This window comes from Borostomias antarcticus (genome assembly GCF_949987555.1).
Source record: "Borostomias antarcticus genome assembly, chromosome: 8".
NCBI classification, from domain to species: domain Eukaryota; kingdom Metazoa; phylum Chordata; class Actinopteri; order Stomiiformes; family Stomiidae; genus Borostomias; species Borostomias antarcticus.
This window is the reverse complement of record NC_140241.1, coordinates 8,448,863-8,468,798: the sequence shown is the minus strand read 5'-3', so window position 1 is coordinate 8,468,798 and position 19,936 is coordinate 8,448,863. Positions and strand designations below refer to the sequence as shown.

Here is a 19,936-nt window from a genome sequence, read left to right as displayed (position 1 = left end):
CCCGGGACATGATGTCAGAAATATAATGTAATCCGGCCCACAAAATAATTTCTTGTACACAGCACCGGCAGGCAGGCCTACAATGTGAAATTCAAGTCGTTCAAACGTGGGGCGAAACGCTGTTATTGTGCGCAGCGCGCGAGGTGAATGCTATCACACTATGAGCTATGAACGGAATGCAGCTAGCCACCGAGAGGCTGTTTTCATGGTGTATTATTTTGTGGAGTTCAATGAAAATGCTACAGTACCTGCCTGATGCAAGAAAAAAGTTGCCGTTCTAAAGGAATCTAATGTCAAGCGTTATTCATTATTAAACATGGAGAACTGTGTGAGTCGTAGGGAGACAAGAGGACGAGCCACACAGATGAGAGGGCTAACGCCTCAACAGTCTTTCAAGAGAAGTGTCTGGCAAGAAATAGAATAGTAGCCTAGTCTACAAATGTATTCAAGTGTCTGGCAAGAAATGGAAACAAGCTTGAACTTTAATAAATGCAAGTACAGGTTCAGGGTAGGTTTACAGTAGCCTAGTGATGCATCTTGCAGCTAAAATAGAATAAAGTACAAATGTAGGAAAGTTAGAAAAAAAGATTTGCACTAACTGTTAAAATAGGCTATATTAAAATGTATAGAAACCAGTTTGAATTTGTAGAATGAAAATATTAGTTATGGAATAGTCTCGCAACATTTAGAGACTGACTTGTGAGTTGTCATTATGGAAATGAAAAACGAAGAGAAGTATTGCACTTTCTTATAGTTATTAGTACCTGAAGTTGACATTGAAGTGGCCCTCCTATGAGCTGATGATACCAGCAGAGGCCCCAAGCCAATTTGAGTTTGAGACCGCTGCTCTACCAGCTCTGTGAATGAAATTGCAGTCTCACTATTACCCACACCATTTGTTCTTTTCTGTTTTCCTACCTGACTACTGTTCTAACTTTATAGTTAGTTCCCCTAGAACAGTGGTTCTTAACCTGGGTTCGATCGAACCCCAGGGGTTCGGTGAGTCAGTCTCAGGGGTTCGGCGGAGGTCAAGACACACACCCGACTCATATGATTCGTGATGACACGCCCCGCTTAGCCATCATTGGCTGCAGGTGATCACGCTACATCGCTTGGCCTATCTGTGCTGCAGGGAATTTGGTGCGCTCAGTAGTCGACTTGTGACTGATGTGTGATGGTACGTCGTGTGATTGTGAAAGGAACAGACTTTGTTGCGAAAATGACATGAGAGTGGCACTTGCCAAGGTCTGAATTGGTCTCTGAAAGGCAACAGCATAAGTCACACTGATTTGCAGTAAATATTCATTATTATGCTTTTGTTTTTGTGTGAAAATCATGTTTTGATGGTTTTGTTCTTTGAACACAGTGATGTTGATGCACGGTTCATTTTGTGCACCAGTAAAATATATACCTACAGTATGTTTTGAATTTGAAAAAATCATATTTTATTTTTCCAATTAAGAAGGGTTCGGTGAATGCGCATATGGAACTGGTGGGGTTCAGTACCTCCAACAAGGTTAAGAACCACTGCCCTAGAATCAGTCTGTTAAAACTACAATATGGTTCTGTGTGACATCACTTCCCTGTCCTCTTCATCCTGAAACTGTAAGTCACTTCCTTTCCCAAGGTATCACTCCAGAGATCCTCAGAAACACTTCCTGTTTTCAGAGACCGTTTTGCAAATCGTAACATAGAATAAAACTATTGTCTTTTTTTGAAACCAGCTTGAATCGACCATATCGCGTGTTCTTTGAAATCTACCTTAAACCAAGTATAGTATATATTTTCATTCATAGCTCTCGTTAACCTCACCGGCCGCGCGCTCCAGCAGGGCGTCCAAGCGACGGCAAAACAGCGGTGGGCCAGACTGTGATTATCCTTTCATGATTATGCCGTGTTTCTCCATACAGATTCCGTTTGAAATCTCCGCACATGGATGAAACGCTCCACACACTCCGACGCTATATCCACCCCACCTCTGCCTCACGATGTTGTTATTATGAGAGAGCGAATACACTCAGTCTGTGTTGTCTGGGGAGCTCAAAACAGTGATTCATCTGCTTCTGCTCTTTTTGTGTTTTGGACACAAACAATTGGACTCAGTTCTGTCAGTGACAATGAATGCCCTTTCATGAGACGTAACCCTGGCGTAACTCTCCAACTTAACAGCCTCAAGATCAGAAAGCATGCTTCACGGCTTTTCCACCAGGCCTGCTGCCATATAAGTAGCCTACTGTTGTTACCGTACCGCACAGCATGACACAAAACCAGCAGAACGTCTCTGTTCTTTGAGCTTGCATTTCATCCAGCTTTTATTTGATCCATGTGCAGCAACAGACCCAAGTAAAGAAAAAAAACAAATATTAATAAATAAATCAATAAAATATTTTGAGAACAGGATGGATCATTGATGATGACGTGACTGTTGGTTTCTGTGTATGTCGAGGCTGGCTTCAGTGAGCATGCAGACCGTCTGATCGTGATCGGGCCAGAGTGACCCTGAGGCCTGGATTGAAATTCCCCCCACATACATGCATCCTCACGCTACGCCCCCTCAGTCAGTCTCCGGCTGACGGATATGGTACAGGCAAGAGAAGCATAAATTGGTTCACTTTGCGCTCCCTAAAACATTTATGACAGTGGAATCAGTCATTTAGAGAGCAATATTGCTGATTGATTTATTATAGTCACAGCAGCTCATATTGAAGAGAACACTTTCTGAGCCCTGTGGATTTCCAATTTTAATGTGTTGAGACGTTCTGGGCACCGATGAGTGAGTGAGTGGGTGAGAGAGAGAGAGAGAGAGAGAGAGAGAGACTGGGAGAGAGACAGAAAGAGACAGAGAGAGCGAGAGAGAAAACAATAAATATTGGTTACTACGTTTTAATGTCATTTATTGAATCACAACGCACATCGCAACTCAGGAAAAGTGAATATTTATTTACTGGACACAGTTGTGAATACATAATGATAGGATTAACTGACCTGACGGTAGCTGTGTGAATGAATGATTATACTGTCTCTCAGGTAACATTGCATACATGCCTTGATTTACTGTGGAGAAAAACCCTACAGAAGTTGAGAAGAAGACCGAAAATACTAGCGTGCACAGGAGGAAGCATCACTGGTCCCTCCATACAGTATCCCTTTCATTGAAAATGGTGTTCTTTAACAAATAGTTTGGTGTAAAATCAAGTAATTTGCTGTGATATTTTGTTTACAAAGATGGAAGCCTGAAGCAATTTGGTTTGTGATAGCTGCAACCTTGCACTATTCAGTGCTTATTGTCTCCCACCCGGCGACAGCCGAAGGGGGGACTTTAGGTTAGACGGTGTCACGTCATGAGTGAGTGAGTGAGTGAGTGAGTGAGTGAGTCTGTCAGTCCCCCCGTAGTACCAGAACCCACCACAAACGGGGTGCCTTTCCAATGCATTTTTCCATTGACAAGTACATTTAGATTTTTACATCAAAAACTATACTTGGTGTCTCAGTATAGTCTCAGACAAGTTTACTCGGGAAACCATGTACTTTCTACATCCGCAGAGAGTAGAACTTGTGGTCTTTAATAGCGCTAGATATCTGTGTCTGTATTTCAACATTCATTATAAGACTTCAGACCATACAGGTGCATGAAGTTGTTGGCTATTAAAACGACACTCATCCATCGTTGCTTTCTAAGTGTCTCACCAACCACATGAGCTGGTTTTTCCATTGCCAGTACATTAAGATTTGAAGACTGAAACTAGTATGCTATGTATTTCAGTAAAATTCTATTCTACTGAGGGACACTTCGACTTTTCAAATTCAGAGTTTAGATAAAAGAAAAGATTCCTGGCTTGTTTACTCATTGTTATACATGTTATGGGTCTCATGGATTAGTAGTGCATCATATTAATTCAAAAAGAAATTCCGTCTTTGCACTCCATCATTGCCACAAAGGAATATGCATCATGGGTGGGGGACAACATGTTCACTGTGCACTTGTTCATATGTGGCAAAAAACATATTTTGATCCGCATCAGCATAACTGGATGTCATGAGAGCTATTTGAAATTGATTTGAAACCTTAGTTATTACTGATCTCTCTCTGCTCCAGGGGAGGTAAGACGCTTCTCTTTTCAGCTTTCATGCTCAGTCAGGTTACCATGAGAACTGGACAGTATTCCCATTGTGGCAGGTCTGTGCATGTGCATGAGGTGTCATAAAAGACTGTCTCCACAGGTAAAGTGTTTGTGCGTGCGAGCGCTCATGTGCGTGCGTGCGTGCGTGCGTCCCAGTCTGGGTGACTGGCTACGGTGGTGAGGTAGAGCAGTGTGAAGCTCCAGTCTCATTTGTAGTTAGTCTCACCACTCTCTCGTTCTCCATGCTGGAGTTGATGGAGTGATTCTTACCTGCGATGTACTTGAGAAAGCTATTGTGTTTGGTGATGAATGGAGTTCCTCAGTGCAGTGGGGTCTGGTCTCTTGGAGGTTTAAATCAATCCGTTCATTACTGGGCCTCTGTCAGATTGATAATTTGAAAGTGCAAACAGTGGAGAGGTTCCTTGTGCTGAAGAGAGCACATTTTCATTACATCACACACTGCCACTCTAAGTGCTACTCCTGACATTACTTTGATAAGTAGGGGAATACAGTGCCTGTGAAAACAAATGAGAAACATTTCACGTCCAAGGTTTTTTGTGTGTGTTTACCAAGTTGTGCATAAAAAACATTTTTTTTCCAGAGAATATTTATTCACACACACACACACACACACATACACACACATATTTTAGGGTCAATGAAATGTTCTCTGCACTTAACCCATCCCTTCGTCCTTCCCCCAAGGCCGGGAGAGACAGTAAGCAGTGTGCATGAGCCGCGCCCGAGGACCGTGCTGTCTTCGTCAGGGACGGACAGTGTTAGCGATCGGTTCTTTTGCATGCTTTTCGTATTGGGTATTTCGTATTTTCTTTATGGGAACATGAATATTCCACACAGAACAGCCCAGGCATCCCATGTAGGAATCGAAGCTAGGACCTTCTTGCTGTGAGGCAACAGTGCTATGCACCACGTGTGCCACCAGGAGCATTGGCGATTTTATAGGGGGGGCAGGGGGGGCAAGTGCCCCCCCTGATTGGACATCCCAACTCTGCTCAGATTCTTAAAAAAAAAAAAAAAAAACTTTTTTTTTACTAATTAACACAATTATTAAATACATAATTGTGGTTTGTACCAGTTTGTGTTAGATCATAATTAATTTTAAAAGTGTATTTATTACTTAAACTAGGCTACCTTTAAAAATATTTATATATTCATAATCCACTAATGGCACAACTCGTCCGTCGAAAAAAATGAGATCTGACTGTAGGCTACTGCTCAGTGCTCAACAAGCTACAACTAGCCAACCTGCTCACAATGGCAAAAAGAGCTATAAAAACAATTTACCACTTCTTCATGAAAATAAAAAAAATCTGGCAATGCTAATGAAGAAGCTACCACTCGAAATGACAGCGCAGCAGGTGCAATCGAATGCAGAAGTGCTCCAGAGCCTATCGGAGCTAGCACTAGCACTAGCAACATCACCATCGGCGAGGAAGCTAGCACCAGCAGGCAGTTGCAGTTTGATGTTGTGATGTTGGGTATGGCCTAGTGCTCGGTCATAAAGTCATATTGACATGCTCGTGGTGTCTAGATGAAGTTTGATGCGTTGTACATATTGAATTGTCATACGGATTTCTTATTAGCATACTGTTCACAACTGGTATTCTTTGTAAATAGATGGGACGAGACGGCAGAATTTATTTTATTTTTTTCTCACGTCAAAATGTTGCCCCCCCTACTCTCAGAGGGTAAAATCGCCTATGACCAGGAGTATGACATAAGGACATCCACTTTCCCCTGGAGGAATGAGTGGTGGTGGTGGTGGTCATCATGTAGATCTAGAGCTGTAATATGATGTGAACCAGCCAGCCCCAGTCCTCCTAAGACGCTAGGCTACTGGTAGGTCTCCTCCTAAGACGCTAGGTTACTGATAGGACACCTCCTAAGATGCTAGGCTACTAGTAGGTCTCCTAAGAAGCTAGGCTACTGGTAGGTCTCCTCTTAAGACGCTAGGTTACTGATAGGACTCCTCCTAAGATGCTAGGCTACTAGTACTGTAGGTCTCCTCCTAAGACGCTAGGCTACTGATAGGTCTCCTCCTAAGACGCTAGGTTACTGATAGGACACCTCCTAAGATGCCAGGCTACTGGTACTGTAGGTCTCCTCCTAAGACGCTAGGTTACTGATAGGACTCCTAAGATGCTAGGCTACTAGTAGGTCTCCTAAGAAGCCAGGCTACTGGTAGGACTCCTCCTAAGATGCTAGGCTACTAGTACTGTAGGTCTCCTCCTAAGAAGCCAGGCTACTGGTAGGACTCCTCCTAAGATGCTAGGCTACTAGTACTGTAGGCCTCCTCCTAAGAAGCCAGGCTACTGGTAGGACTCCTCCTAAGATGCTAGGCTACTAGTACTGTAGGTCTCCTCCTAAGAAGCCAGGCTACTGGTAGGACTCCTCCTAAGATGCTAGGCTACTAGTACTGTAGGCCTCCTCCTAAGAAGCTAGGCTACTAGTACTGTAGGCCTCCTCCTAAGAAGCTAGGCTACTGGTAGGTCACATGACTCAGACGTGATAATGAAGAGAGCAGGACAACAGCAGCCCTCCGCCTGGGGATTCATCCGATAGTGCCAGGGTCTTCTCTCACCCCCCAACCCTGTGGAGCCCCAGGGACTGAAGGTGGTGTCTGGTGGCTGCTAAATGGAGAGTCAGACACTTTAACTGGGAGAGGGAGAGGAGAAAGGGAGAGGGGAAGGAGAGGAGAAGAGAGGGAGAGGAGAGAAGGAGAGGAGAGGAGGAGAGAGGGAGAGGAGGAGAGGGGGAGAGAGGGAGTGGAGGGGAGGAGAAGGGGAGAGAGGAACTAGACTGGAGGAGAGGGGGAGAGAGAGAGAAAAGGAGGAGAGAGGGGGAGAGGGAGAGGAGAGGAATAGAGAGGTAGGGGTGTGGAGGAGATGGGAGAGGGAAAGAGGTGAGTAGGAGGAGTCTAATTAACTCTCTAAGGCTGAACAAAATTGAATACGTTTGCGGTTGGATTGAGCACTAGTATTATGAGAATAAAATGAATTCCAATAATCCGCCTGCCATCCACATCTCTCTAATTCATCTTCCACATTGAAGGAGAATGGAAACAATCCTTCTTCTTCCGTTCAATATTTCAGAAATACATTTATTAAGCCACAACATACTGAGCAACTTTTCTGAAAACTCTTGCTCAGCAAGAGGTCTGGCATTTTCTATGGATTGAGGCTCAGGTTCAACATTATACTAAAATAAAATCAATTTTTCCAATATTTTCAGATATTGTCAGATGAATTTAGCAACCACTCCAGTCGAAAATCCAATATGATAACCTACAAGAGCCAAAAAACAACTAAATAATGTAACATCTTTTCAGAGCCCATTCTGCAGAACAGGCAACCGCCAAATCAGGCACACAGTGAAGAAAAGGGTTAGCAGAGGACCCCAACCTTATGTGTAGGCATGCATGCACACACACACACACACACACACACACACACACACACACACACATTCACTCTCTTTCTCTCTCTCTCACACACACACACACATTCTCTCTTTCTCTCTCTCTCACACGCACACAAACACACACACGTTCACACCCTCTCTCTCGCATACACACACACACACACACACACACACACACACACACACTCACACACACACACACACACACACACACACACACACACACACACACTCTCTCTCTCTCTCTTTTGATCTCTCTCTCTCACACACACACCTCTCTCTCTCTTTCTTAGTTGTTGGAAGCGGCGCCCCTGGCAGATTGGATGCAGATTCCGGGCAGGTGAGTTATTAAGACGTATCCGATCGTGGCCTGCGCTGCGGGATAAGGCCTTCGCGGCGGAGCACACTTCACACAGTGAATAATTAGGATATGTATCTGGCGCTAGGGAGAGGCTGGTACCCGGCATCCCGGAACCGCATTAGCAAGGCATTCAACAGCGCTCTGACACAAACAAATGACCCTGCTTGCCACGGCAGGCTAGATAGCATTTTTTTTTTTTTATTGTTCCTGTTGTGGAGGGAGGAGTGTTTTTTTCCTGTTTGGTTCTGGGGTACATTAGCAGGCAGCACCCTCTAATGTGGCCACAGCCTGCGTTGGAATGCGCAGAATGCTAAGCAGCTATTTCTTCATGCGCAGGGTGCTTTATTTCAGTAGAGGACGGGGAAATGAGAGTGTCAGATAGGCCTGGGATATACCGAACACCATTAGACATTGTGCTCCGGGAAAACCGACAATTTATATTCCAAGATCCCATTAGAACTTTCTCAATTAGAAGCCTAATTCCTTGAGATATTGTGAAAATATAGGCATACGGTTAGTCATTTTTTTAAGCAGTGGACATGTTTTTCAAACAGTTTATTTCATATTATACAGGTAACGAGTAGATTTTTTTTCGAGTTCTGAAAACTGATAATCCACTGGTTTGAAAAGCTAAATGAAAGATGTGCTTTACATCACTATTTACACTGTAGAATTGTGTTGATTCTTGCACATGGCAGAGATTGATTTAAAATATAATTGCATAAAACATATTTTTTTATTGAAACATATTTCCTTACTCAGTCAATTCCCCTATCTAATATTTTATGTGCATGGTTTTCTTTGCACTTTGGTTCCCATTACTTCAGATGCCTTTGCCCCTGGTAAAGTCAATAGCTTGACAATGTTCACATGGAATTAGGTTAGTGTTAAATACAGCTGTATATAGTCTGACACTGCCAACATGAGAAATTCAAATGAATAAAACTCAAACTGAAACATTGTTCTGTACAACCCTTTTGGCCTGGACTCAGGGTGTGTTTGGTGTGTGTGTATGGGTGCGTGTGTTTGTGTGTGCGTGTGTTTGTGTGTGTGGGTCTGTGTGGGTGCGTGTGTGTTTACATGTGCCTTTGTGAGTGTTTTTGTAAAAATCCTCCAGAGTGCATCATTGCACACACTCATACAGCCCATGGATTAGTGAACACCTATCATGCATACTGTCATCTCAGAGGGTCTGAGCACTATAGTCTCTTAGAGGACAGATAGAAGAATGAGCTACATTAGAGAGAGCAGGTTAGCCACAAGGCTATACAAGTGTGATCGAGTTACACAGGCTACAATTTATGCAAAGCTTATGGATTAACCCTCTCTTAAGACTCGTGAGCTTCACCCATGTACAGGAAATTATCAGTGGGAAATATGAAAATAGGACATACTGTACATTTCCTTTAAGCATGGCATGGTGCCATACGCATGACAAATGAAGTGCCTTGAATCCTATATATAATTTAGGCTACCAGACAGTAGTTAATCAGTTTATCTGGGTTGTGATATTAATGGCCTCATCACTTCACACTAACAGGTCCATCTACAGTATCAGCTTTTAGGGATAATTTATTTACTAGTTCGCTGACCAGTTGGATAGATATTTTCATTGCATTGAACACAGATCAAATACACCATAGCATACCCTCAGATCAAACCAAATCTGGTCTGGAGGAAGTACTTCAAAACATCCACCCCGGACCTGAACAGATACTCAAAGTCTGTCACTGACCACATCAAGAGCTGCATTAACAGCTGCATTCCCACCAGGACATCCAAGGTGTTCCCCAACCAGAAACCCTGAACATCAGGACAAACATGAAGGAGAGGAGGACTGCTCACCAGTCTGGCGACACGGAGCTCTAAAAGCGCAACAAATCCTCTCTGGAGCCATCAGAGGAAACCTTACGAACTACAGGGACAGACTGGAAAACCAGTACAGTGGCACTGACACCAGGAGCATGTGGCAGGGCCTAGAGACCATCACCAACTACAAAGTGAGGTCAGCAGACATTGTAGCAGCTGATTAAGAGCTTCCAGACAAGCAACACCTTCTAGGTTGACACACTCAACGCATTCTACATTAAGAAGCTGCAGTGTTGCATAAAATGGCATCACTTCATGAATATTTAACGTTTCATATTAAATGTCAGCCATGATGGAGTTGTAGTGGGTTGCAGGTCAAACTGGCATTAGCATGTGGCGTTCTAGGAAATACAAGTGTCAATGAAAAGTCTCACCTCAATCATGATTAAACCAAATCTAATAAAGAATAGGGCTGCAATCAGTTCGTTGATAATCAATTAAACATTTCATTTTCATTATATATGTATTCATTTATACTTTTCATATGAATTTATAGTGGACGGATTATCCCTTTTAACCCTGAAAATACAATGACAACATTTCGAATATTAATTGGATTTTCCCTATAATACTAGAAAGCACAGTTTCTCAGCTTTCAGCAAGTGTTGGAGTGAGGAAATTTTTAGATTTGTTAGATATTTTTTTTATATTATTAAATATTTGTTAGATATTTTTAAAATGTTGCCGGTGACGTGGTCGTATTACAGTACTCAACGTGCATTTCCTCAACGTCCTCGTTTCAGCGAGTCAAACTACAAGACCCACAATTCCTGCATTACACGTGGTTTCTGTTGACAGAGCTGACACGCCGAATGTATAGCATCCTCTGACTTAAGTGTGACAAAGGTGAGTATAAAACATATGTAGCCCGTTGTTATCATCGCATAGGTCACACATTTTACCTTATTTCGTTTGTGCATTGTTGTCAAGTGCTTCACAGTTTTAAAACTACTACACCAGAACAACGTGGCATCTTCCTGAGTGTAGCCGCTAATGTTAGCTCGGCTAACTAGCTAGCAAGCTAGCTATCAAAGAATGTAACACTAAGATATATAACCAGCTAGCTAGCTAACATTAGTTAACAGGTAACGCATGTGGCTAACGAGCTTTCTCACTTCCTCTCCATTCATACTCCCACTTGAAGGTAAAGTGAATGGATGCTACATAGCTACGTTAGCTACACTAATGCTACATGAAGTACGCTCGCCAAGCTATCTAGATAAGTTACGTAGCCTACGTACTTAACTTGCGTACGTACTTTGTTTATATCACAGTCTGCTTTAGCTAATGAGTCAAAGGCTAAATGAACTAATACGAGTTATGATCTGTTAACTAGCTAGGCAAACACGACTGCCTAATGTCTTGGACCTAGTTTGCTGGCTTGTGTTATTACAGTAGCTTGGCAATATGGAATTAACGATACCTAACGTTATGACTAACGCAACTCATTTCGTGAACGGCTCAGATTTTGTATTGTTAAGCTGCATATTAACTGAGCCCTGAGTCGAATGACTTTCTCCTCCAAGTTAATGTGTGTGTATGTGTTTCTTTCAGTCAGAAAGTAAAGTGTCACAGCCCTACAGTGTATGGATCGTAGAGTGGAGTGCCAATCATGCCTCCACCACGGCTTACGGGCGCCTTGCGCTCTTTCTCCAACGTCAGCAAGCAGGAGGACTTCATCGAAGAGGTTTACGATCTGAAGGTAGGGCGAAGCTTCAAAAAGATCTTCAGGCAGACTCCAAATGAAGTGTAACCTTTGCAAGACCTTATTCTCCTTCCTCTGAACAAGCCTAGACTGTGGCACTTTTGCAATGTTTTGCTGTGTGTGTGTGGGGGTGGGGGTGGGGGGGTTCTCAACAGCACTTAGTTCTATTTTGTATGTTACGTTTTGTATGTTTTTGTATGTTATCTGTATTGTACCTGAGATTGTGTACTGTGTATTTATGTTTTTATTTATTTATCTTGTGTTCATTTGTTTACTGTTAGGACTACAGATGGAAATTAGCTTCTCGCTAAATCTGGTGCACTCATCTTTTTATATATCCGCGAAATGATTAATAGGTGCACACTGTCCTTTTTTAAACTAAACAAACTAAACTCCCCCATTTATCTTGTGATGTTCTGATCATGGGCAGCTCTGCTGGTAAAGTGCTGAGTGACCTGAGGGGAACTTGGGAAAGGTCTTCAGAGCACCACCTCACATCTGCTCTGCTTGGCCTCTACGTTTAATCTCCAGACTAGGGAAACTGCTGCTAAGAGGGAGGGAGGGAGGGGGGGGGGGGTGGCTAGAAGATAATTTTTTAGCTTGTGTTAAAATGCCTGGTTTTTGAGGACATGGAAGTGCTGATCGTAATGAAGTCATGGGAGTTAATTCTCTTCCTGGCCCTCCAGACGGAACCCTGTGACCTGTGGGGCACTAGCTAATACCATATACAAGTTATTTCTAATCCTCTCAGGCTGTTACCTTATGTGGCATCCTGGTTTGTCTTCCGAGTCCTGATTTAACTTTGTATTACTGTATGTGTGTGTGTATGTGTCTTAATAGCTTGAGAGCTATCATTTCTTGTAACACTGCTATTGTGTTTCCTGTCTCATCTCAGGCCAAGCGGTTGAAGAGGCAGGAGCTGTTTGCCAGAGAAGGCCTGACATGGCAGAAGATCGTCCAGTTCTGCACTCAGCACCTGGAGAAGGCGGAGCAGCAGGCTGCCAACCAAGAGCTGAAGTGCATCCTACAGGCAGCAAAGCAGATAGGTAGTCAACTCGCCGTCCTGGAATCCTCACTCATTCATTCAGTTTATGATCAAAGGAAATATTGATCGGAAAAGAGGGTCTTTTAAGTCAATTCCTCTCACGACTACCACTGTATCTTTTTGAATTCTGAAGCGGTTAAAGCTCAATGAGAGAACTTTTGTATAGTTCAATATTAACTTTACTTGCGATTAGTTTATGAATTGGCCTTAGCAAGACCCCAAAAATCGTTTTCGTGACATGAGACTGCATGAGACCCTGTGGATTTATTATTTTAGAATTTCTGTATGTCGTAACGTTCCCCCAGGACACCACTGGATCCTGTCCTTTTCATCTCACCCTGATTGTAACGATTACCAGATTACCAGACCCCTCAGGATACCTATCTGAACACACTCCACATCCTTTGTAGTCCCAACTCCAAAGATTCCCAGATTCCCAGGCCACTCAGGCAACCTGTCCGAATCATTCCAAACGACCCCAGCCCTCTCTCTCCCTGTGACCTCTTGAACATTACAACATTACATACTGTCCTTTGTCCAGAACTAAACTATCTTTTTTACCCTTACAGTAGCTACAATCCTCCAATCCAGTCTGCTCCACACATGTTTGTGACCCTTCCCCCCCCCCCCCCTCATCATTACAGCGAGTGAGTGGGGAATTGTGCGAAGTGTGGTTCTTAAAACGCAGTGCTGATTTTATCACGGCCAGAGGGGCTGCCAAAGTGCCGAGATATCTCATTTAGCTTTTAAGTCGCACAGAAACGGACGTTTGAGATCATCTAACTTCCGTAGTTTGACGTATTTCCGACGCAAACAAGCTTTGAGGGTGGGACATAATGTTTAGAGGAATTTGATTGGAACATTGACAAGTGGACGGGTTTTAAGAACTTTAGACAGATTCGATAGAATGATAGTGTTGATTGACGGGTGGATGTCGTGAGATTATTAGCCTAAAATCTAAGGTACCTGGTGTCGTAATTGCAAGTGACCTACCATTTTCCAGGAAGTAAGAAATTTTATACTTTGATATAAGATTACAACAAAAGTAGAATTTTGTAATTTTTTGGGCATACATTGTTGAATAGGTGAACACTATGACCAATTATGTGAACCAAAATGGGACAGGATGCTTTTTTCATTTCTGTGCGACTTTAATTAGTCAGTGATAATTTTGCTACATGCAAGCTTAACACTTTCACACGTGATTAATGTCACCAAGCTCCGTGCTTGTTTCAAATGAAAGCTATAATTTTGGCTGCTACTGAATCTGAACTAAACAGTTACACCGTCTCCATCATTTAGCTAGCTTGCTCACTAGCTAAACTCACCATGTTATTATTCATCTGTATTTTCCCCTCTGGGATCAATAAAGTCCCATACCAACAGTACCTTACTCAGGTCCACTCAGGCCATCTCTGCCAGTGATGTAACAAAAATGTAACTGGTGGCTAGTTAGCTGCTAGTTAGCCATTTGTACATTTCTTATTAAAAATAAATCATAGCATACAAAATCTAAGAAATGTGAACAAATATTTTCTTCATATACAAACAAACGTACAAAGGACGTAATCCATAGTTTGCCCCCCCCCCCCCCCCCATCATTTTCGCTGTAGGCTTTGTATTTTTAGAACCACGGAAGTTGCAGATTGGCCTACAAAATACTGTAAATGATGGCATCATTGAGAGGCCTATCCCACTGCGTCCATTAGCGTCAACCATCAACCACCAGACGCTAATGAAATGAATCCATTGTAATTAATGTCAGCGACTCCACTGCAGCCATTGTGCTGCCTTCGATGCCTGTGTTCCACGTTATAGAATGGTATCTCGGATGGAGAACGGGTTCCAACCGAAGGCGTTGTCACGCAAGGTGTCTTGCCGCCATCCTCCGTCACGGCTCCTCAATGGCATTTACTGCCCGCCCCCCATGCGTCTCATAATTAGATCAAGGTGCACATCCCCCAGAATTCCTCCCAAGTCGCACGGCGGATACACACGGCGCCGCTCTCCCGCTGGCCTCATTACCGTCCTGATCCTCCCCGGCGGAGGGGGAGGGAGGGAGGAGGCGGGCGGGGCCGAGGCGTGGTTGGGGGGGGGTGGAGGGAACGCAGCGGGGCGGGGATTGGAACCTGGCAGGGTGCCCGCCGCCCTCTAATCCCGCCGCGCCTCTGACTGATGTGGGAGCCGGAGCGGACGCCTCCTGGGCGGGGCTTGTCTGTAGGGGAGAGGGAGGGCTGAAGGACACTCCTCTCCTCCTCTCCCAGGACATGCCGTGTGTGTGTGTGTGTGTGTGTGTGTGTGTGTGTGTGTGTGTGTGTGTGTGTGTGTGTGTGTGTGTGTGTGTGTGTGTGTGTGTGTGTGTGGAGGATCTAGAGCTCCGTGTGGCCTAGTCAAGGCTGTGAGGGCGTCTCTGAAGAAACCTTGTGTGTCAGTCAGAGTCGTATTATTTGAAAGCTGCAGCGTATTGTTTACAGATTACAGTTGGGCCCGAAGCCTGTTTATTTACCATCTCACTTTACCATCTTTTGTTTTCAGAAACTGCAGAAAATAACAGAAACTGTCAAAAAATAACACACAGATACAAGCGAGTCCACCATTACCATGTTCAGTTGTCAGGATAGTCCCTTGAACATATCGACATAAGACTCGGAAACTTGTTCTCATTTAGCCTCCCTTCACTGCACTATTTTTCATCTCTTATCACCAGGAGAGAACGGCAATATTTGTTGTTTTTCAAAACGCTTGTGACCGTTTTTTTGCTTCTAAAACCGGCCCTCAGCCTGTCAGTGTATCAAGAGCCAGGCAAAGTGAAGCTCTTAAACACAGTGAAGAGGATGAAAGGCAGCTATAGCGCCCTGACTGACACAAGCTACGTGCACGAAGCTTTTAGACCATTTTAATTGGTTTAAATCCTTTTCATCTGTTACTGCCTCTTCAACCCCCCGCCCGCCCCCCCCCCCCACGATTCTGCTTTTCCTCTCTGTCTCTGTGACATTTTTTTCCTCTAATTGGACAATTAGTCTGTATTCCTTTTATTAAAACGAGCTCGGGTTGGAACTGTTTGGAGGTACGGAGAGGACACGTGTCTTTCTACGTGGGTGAGTTGTTAGGAAGGGTCAAAGGTCGAATTGCTGAGCTGGAACAGAACACGTCCACGCGCTAACGGGGAGGGGGGGAGTTGGGGGTACGGTGGAGTTAACCAAATTTGTAAATGGTTGATTCACAAAGGCCTTTCCTGGATGTGCGTGCCGGGACCTGCCACACAGTTCTGTGAGGGTGCATTATCAACGTTTAACCACATATGTATATTTGTTTTGTTAATACCGCTGCCAGCCTGAACTGAGCTGAGAGGAATTACGTTGCACCTGGATCTGGCGCTTTCCGTTTACATTATTGTCGGCGGGTGAAACAGGTAGCCAAGGAAACAAGCTCAGGGCAAAATAAATGTGTGAACTGTATTCCTAAGAAAAATAAATTGCAGTTGTAGCAATGTAACAAAAGAATGCACACAACACGGCTGTTTCTCCATTTCCGTAGTTGATTGAAGACGTTAGGCACACTGGCAGGATGGAGGGTAAGGGAGGTAAGGAATCAAGCATAACATCACAGCTGCTGTCAACCTGTGGTACTGTGATGAAAGCCCATTTTCTGACATTTTCAAACTCTGTCTCCACAGAGGTAGGGGAAACACTGCCCTTAGTCAGTTAGATACCATGGTAAAAGTCTTAATTGTGGTGATTGTGGTACAGTAATAACTAACCATTAACAGCATCACGATGACCAGATACCTGCAGTATACTGCCTCAGTTAAAGCACTGGAACTGATGGTGACAATGATCATGACGAGTGCCTGCATGATAGGGTTCCCATTTATATCTCTAGATTTATTGCTGTATGATGTCTCAGTTTGGAATTGCATTGTTTGTACATAGTTTGTACACTGCCACTCAGATGAAGTTATTTTAATACTGTCAGTTTAATCCTACCTTGCCAGCTTGTGGTGCCATCTGCATGTGAGAGGACCACAGTGGAAACACGTTTTAACTTCATTTTCTTCATCCTCGATGATTTTAGACGTACAAATTTTCTTGGTGTATTCTTAAAGCTACATGAGATAACTCAGCACTTTGGCGGCCCCTCTGGTCGCGATAAAATCGGTACCGCGTTACAAGAACCACACTTCCCACAATCCCCCACTCACTCGCTGTAATGATGGGGGGGGGGTTATGATAACAAACGCATGTGGAGCAGACTGAATTGGAAGATTGTAGCTACTTCAATGGATTTTCTGGAAGGATGGCTTCAATGCAGGTATATACATGGGATTCAGCCATGGCTGTTTCGTAGTTTTCGATTCGCGGGGCGTTTGTTGTTTTCCTGATATTGTGACAGGCAAAATGGGTCAATTCCCTTCCCTCCACAAGATTTCCCACTAGTGTACTAGCCAGTACACCGAGATTTTAAAATAATAAATTCACGGGGTCCTATGCAGTCTTGTGTCATGAAAATTATTTTGGGGGCCAATTCATTAACTACTAGTGAGTAAAGGTGAATACTGAATACTATAAAAAGTTCTCATTGAGCTTTAAAGTCGTCAAACCAACAAACTAACTAAAACTAAACCGAAGATGAAACCGTGTTCCCTCTCCTCTCTGACAGTGGGGGCGGACCACGGCCAGGACGCCATCGAGAGCGCCGCTGTCTTCCTGTTCGAGACGTTCCACAACAAAGACCACGTGGGCCACGAGGAGACGCGCGCCATCAAGCAGATGTTCGGCCCCTTCCCGTCCTCGGCGGCGGACGCGTCCTGCGGGGCGGTGGCGCGGGCGGTGGCGCCGCTGGACGAATCGCAGGTGGAGGACTTCGTCCAGGCGCAGGGCTCCCGTCGGACCGCCCGCCTCAGCGGCGCCGTGTTCGGACGCAACATCGCCTTCTCCTACGAGTGCTACGCGCTGGAGCCCAAGGAGGAGCTACCCTGGGTGGGGGAGGAGGGTGGTGGCGGCGGCCTGGACTTCCACGGTCTCCTGAGCCACCGCCAGGAGGGCGGGGTGGGCTGGAGGAGCGCCGGGGGCGAGGTGGACGGGGGCGGCGGCGGCCCGGGGGTGGGGGACGGCCAGGCGTCCGGGGACGGGGCCATCCTGAGGGCCGAGGCGGAGAAGTACCTGGACGGTGGGAACATGCTCTCCTCCAGCCCGGAGGAGCTGTGCACCTCTCTGTTCGAGATGCTGGCCTCCCACAAGAGTGACGATGAGCTACAGAACGAGGTGAGAACCCCCTCTCCACCCCCCCACCCCAAAATCCCCTTCCTTAGCATTCTTTAAGCATAGGACCGTAATGGAGCATAATGGCATTACATTATATTACACTACATTACATAACATTAGTCATTTAGCACATGCTTTTTTCAGCTGAAAATGTTCTCCGTCAATCAACAACATTATGGGTTAAGTTGTAAACGAGGCTCTACGTCCAAAATTCTGAACTGCCCCTTTAACTCTCGAGGTCCTCAACTTTGGACAATGGAGGGGAAAGCCGTGTTTTGCTCGTAGTGTACATCTCAGTGAACTTTGAGAGTCTCACAAGAGGGAGCTGTCATAACTCTCCTCTGGTCTCCACCACCTTGACCTTTGCCAGAAGCCCCTTGGCCTTTAGCTGGGAGTTTGATCCTGCAGACCTCCCTCCTCTCCCGGGGGCCTCCTCCAGCCCAGAGCAGGAAAAGACAGTTGCTCCCGCCATGGTTCATCATGCCCCAGTATGTCGAGGTCAGGCCGACCTTGTGTGTTCATTCAGGCTGCATTCCGAGTCACGCACTTCTAGGGCTGGGTTTAAAAAATCGATTCATCGATTCTGAATCAAATGATTCAGAATCGATTCATGAATCCCAAAATCGATCTTTTATTTAATGAATGAATGAATGAATAAATGAAGGTATGAATAGTTAATTAATGCATTCAATGATTCATTCATTCATTCATTTTGGGAAATCAGTATTGATACCCAGCCCTAGTATTGATGTGTTGCATAACTTGGCAGTAATGTAATTAAGGTTACAGCTAAAAAAACAGTTTTAGTAACACTAACTGAATCAATATTGAATCGAATCGAGATAATCGATTCTGAACCTTATGAATCGGAATCGAATCAACTCTTGAAATTCGACTCGATACCCAGCTCTACGCACTTCCATACTATATACTGTATAGTATGCCAAAAATTGATGTAGTATGCTCCAATACATAGTATGCCACATGCAGTATAGCAAAAATACCAGGATGTCCTACTACATCCGCTCGTATTTTGCAGTATGCAAACCAGCACCCGTTTCTGCGGATTTCCGACCCACAATCCTGTGCTCAGCCGAAATTACGTCACGTGACGAGTCGCTCCGGAGGCGTTTTAATGAATCCCCCGCTGTGGACGAACGCCGCTTCATGGACAGCGACGGATGCGTTCAAATTTCAAGGCCGCAATGTAATAAGGTAGTATGTCCCGATTGGATGCATACGGCGTGCAAAGTGCGTAAAGTATGAGATTGGGAACGCCGCCTCAGAGTTGGTTTTGGCGGTAGCGGCGCCGCCGGGGCGCGTAGAGTAGACCCAGCCAACCCGCTGACGGGAGGCCTGAGGGCCAGCACAGCCGCGACTACAACTGCAATTACGTCTTCACAGAGCCAAAGTGTTATTAAGACAAGCTGTTAAATCTATAAAGAAAGAACTTAGGCCTAGTTAGGGGTCGAGAGAGAGGGAGAGAAGGAGAGGAGAAGAGGGAGGGAGGGAGGGAGGGAGGGAGGGAGGGAGGGAGGGAGGGAGAGTGTGGAGCCAGGTTTTGTCGAAGTAGGGGAAAGGGGGATTGATGAGTCTCTGGGCAGAACTCCCATTCCTCTTTCACAGGTGCTTAATTCAAAGGCTTTCTTCTTTTCTCTCTCTCTTTTCTCTCCTTTTCTCTCTCTCTCTTCTGGAGCCCAAAAAAAGCCAAGGTCGCTACACGGCTTAATTAATATCATTTATCTCCTCGGTTTGTTCTACACTCCTTTTTCTCCGCCCTGCATCCAGACAACAAGAGGAATGTTGTTGCTTTGTGTACAGTATGCGTGTGTGCGCGCGCGGGGCTGTGTCTGTGTGTGTCGTGTGCGCGTGGGGATGTCTGTGTGTGTGTGTTGTGTGTGTGTGTGTGCGTGCGCACGTGGGGCTGTCTGTGTGTGTGTTGTGTGTGTGTGTGTGTGTGCGTGCGCGCGCATGGGGCTGTTTGTATGTGTGTGTGTGTGTGTGTGTGTGTGTGGTCAGGATTAGGGAGCCCCCTATGGGCTACTGACTGGAGTATAGTGTGCTGAAAGCTCTCACAAGATGTCATGCATTACTTTCACTTATAAACTTAGATGGTGCACTACATCATTC

General features: G+C 44.9%; 1 protein-coding gene across 1 annotated transcript in view; it reads left to right on the top strand.

The window, feature by feature from the left end:
• Window positions 1-10,582: 10,582 nt before the first annotated feature.
• Window positions 10,583-19,936, top strand: part of ascc3 (activating signal cointegrator 1 complex subunit 3) — a 117,999-nt gene continuing 108,645 nt past the window's right edge. The window contains exons 1-4 of the mRNA XM_084441573.1: window positions 10,583-10,638; window positions 11,347-11,494; window positions 12,393-12,543; window positions 17,202-17,806. Of these exons, the coding sequence (XP_084297699.1) occupies window positions 11,405-11,494; window positions 12,393-12,543; window positions 17,202-17,806 (846 nt within the window). The 5' untranslated portion in view covers window positions 10,583-10,638; window positions 11,347-11,404. The remainder of the gene's footprint in view (window positions 10,639-11,346; window positions 11,495-12,392; window positions 12,544-17,201; window positions 17,807-19,936) is intronic.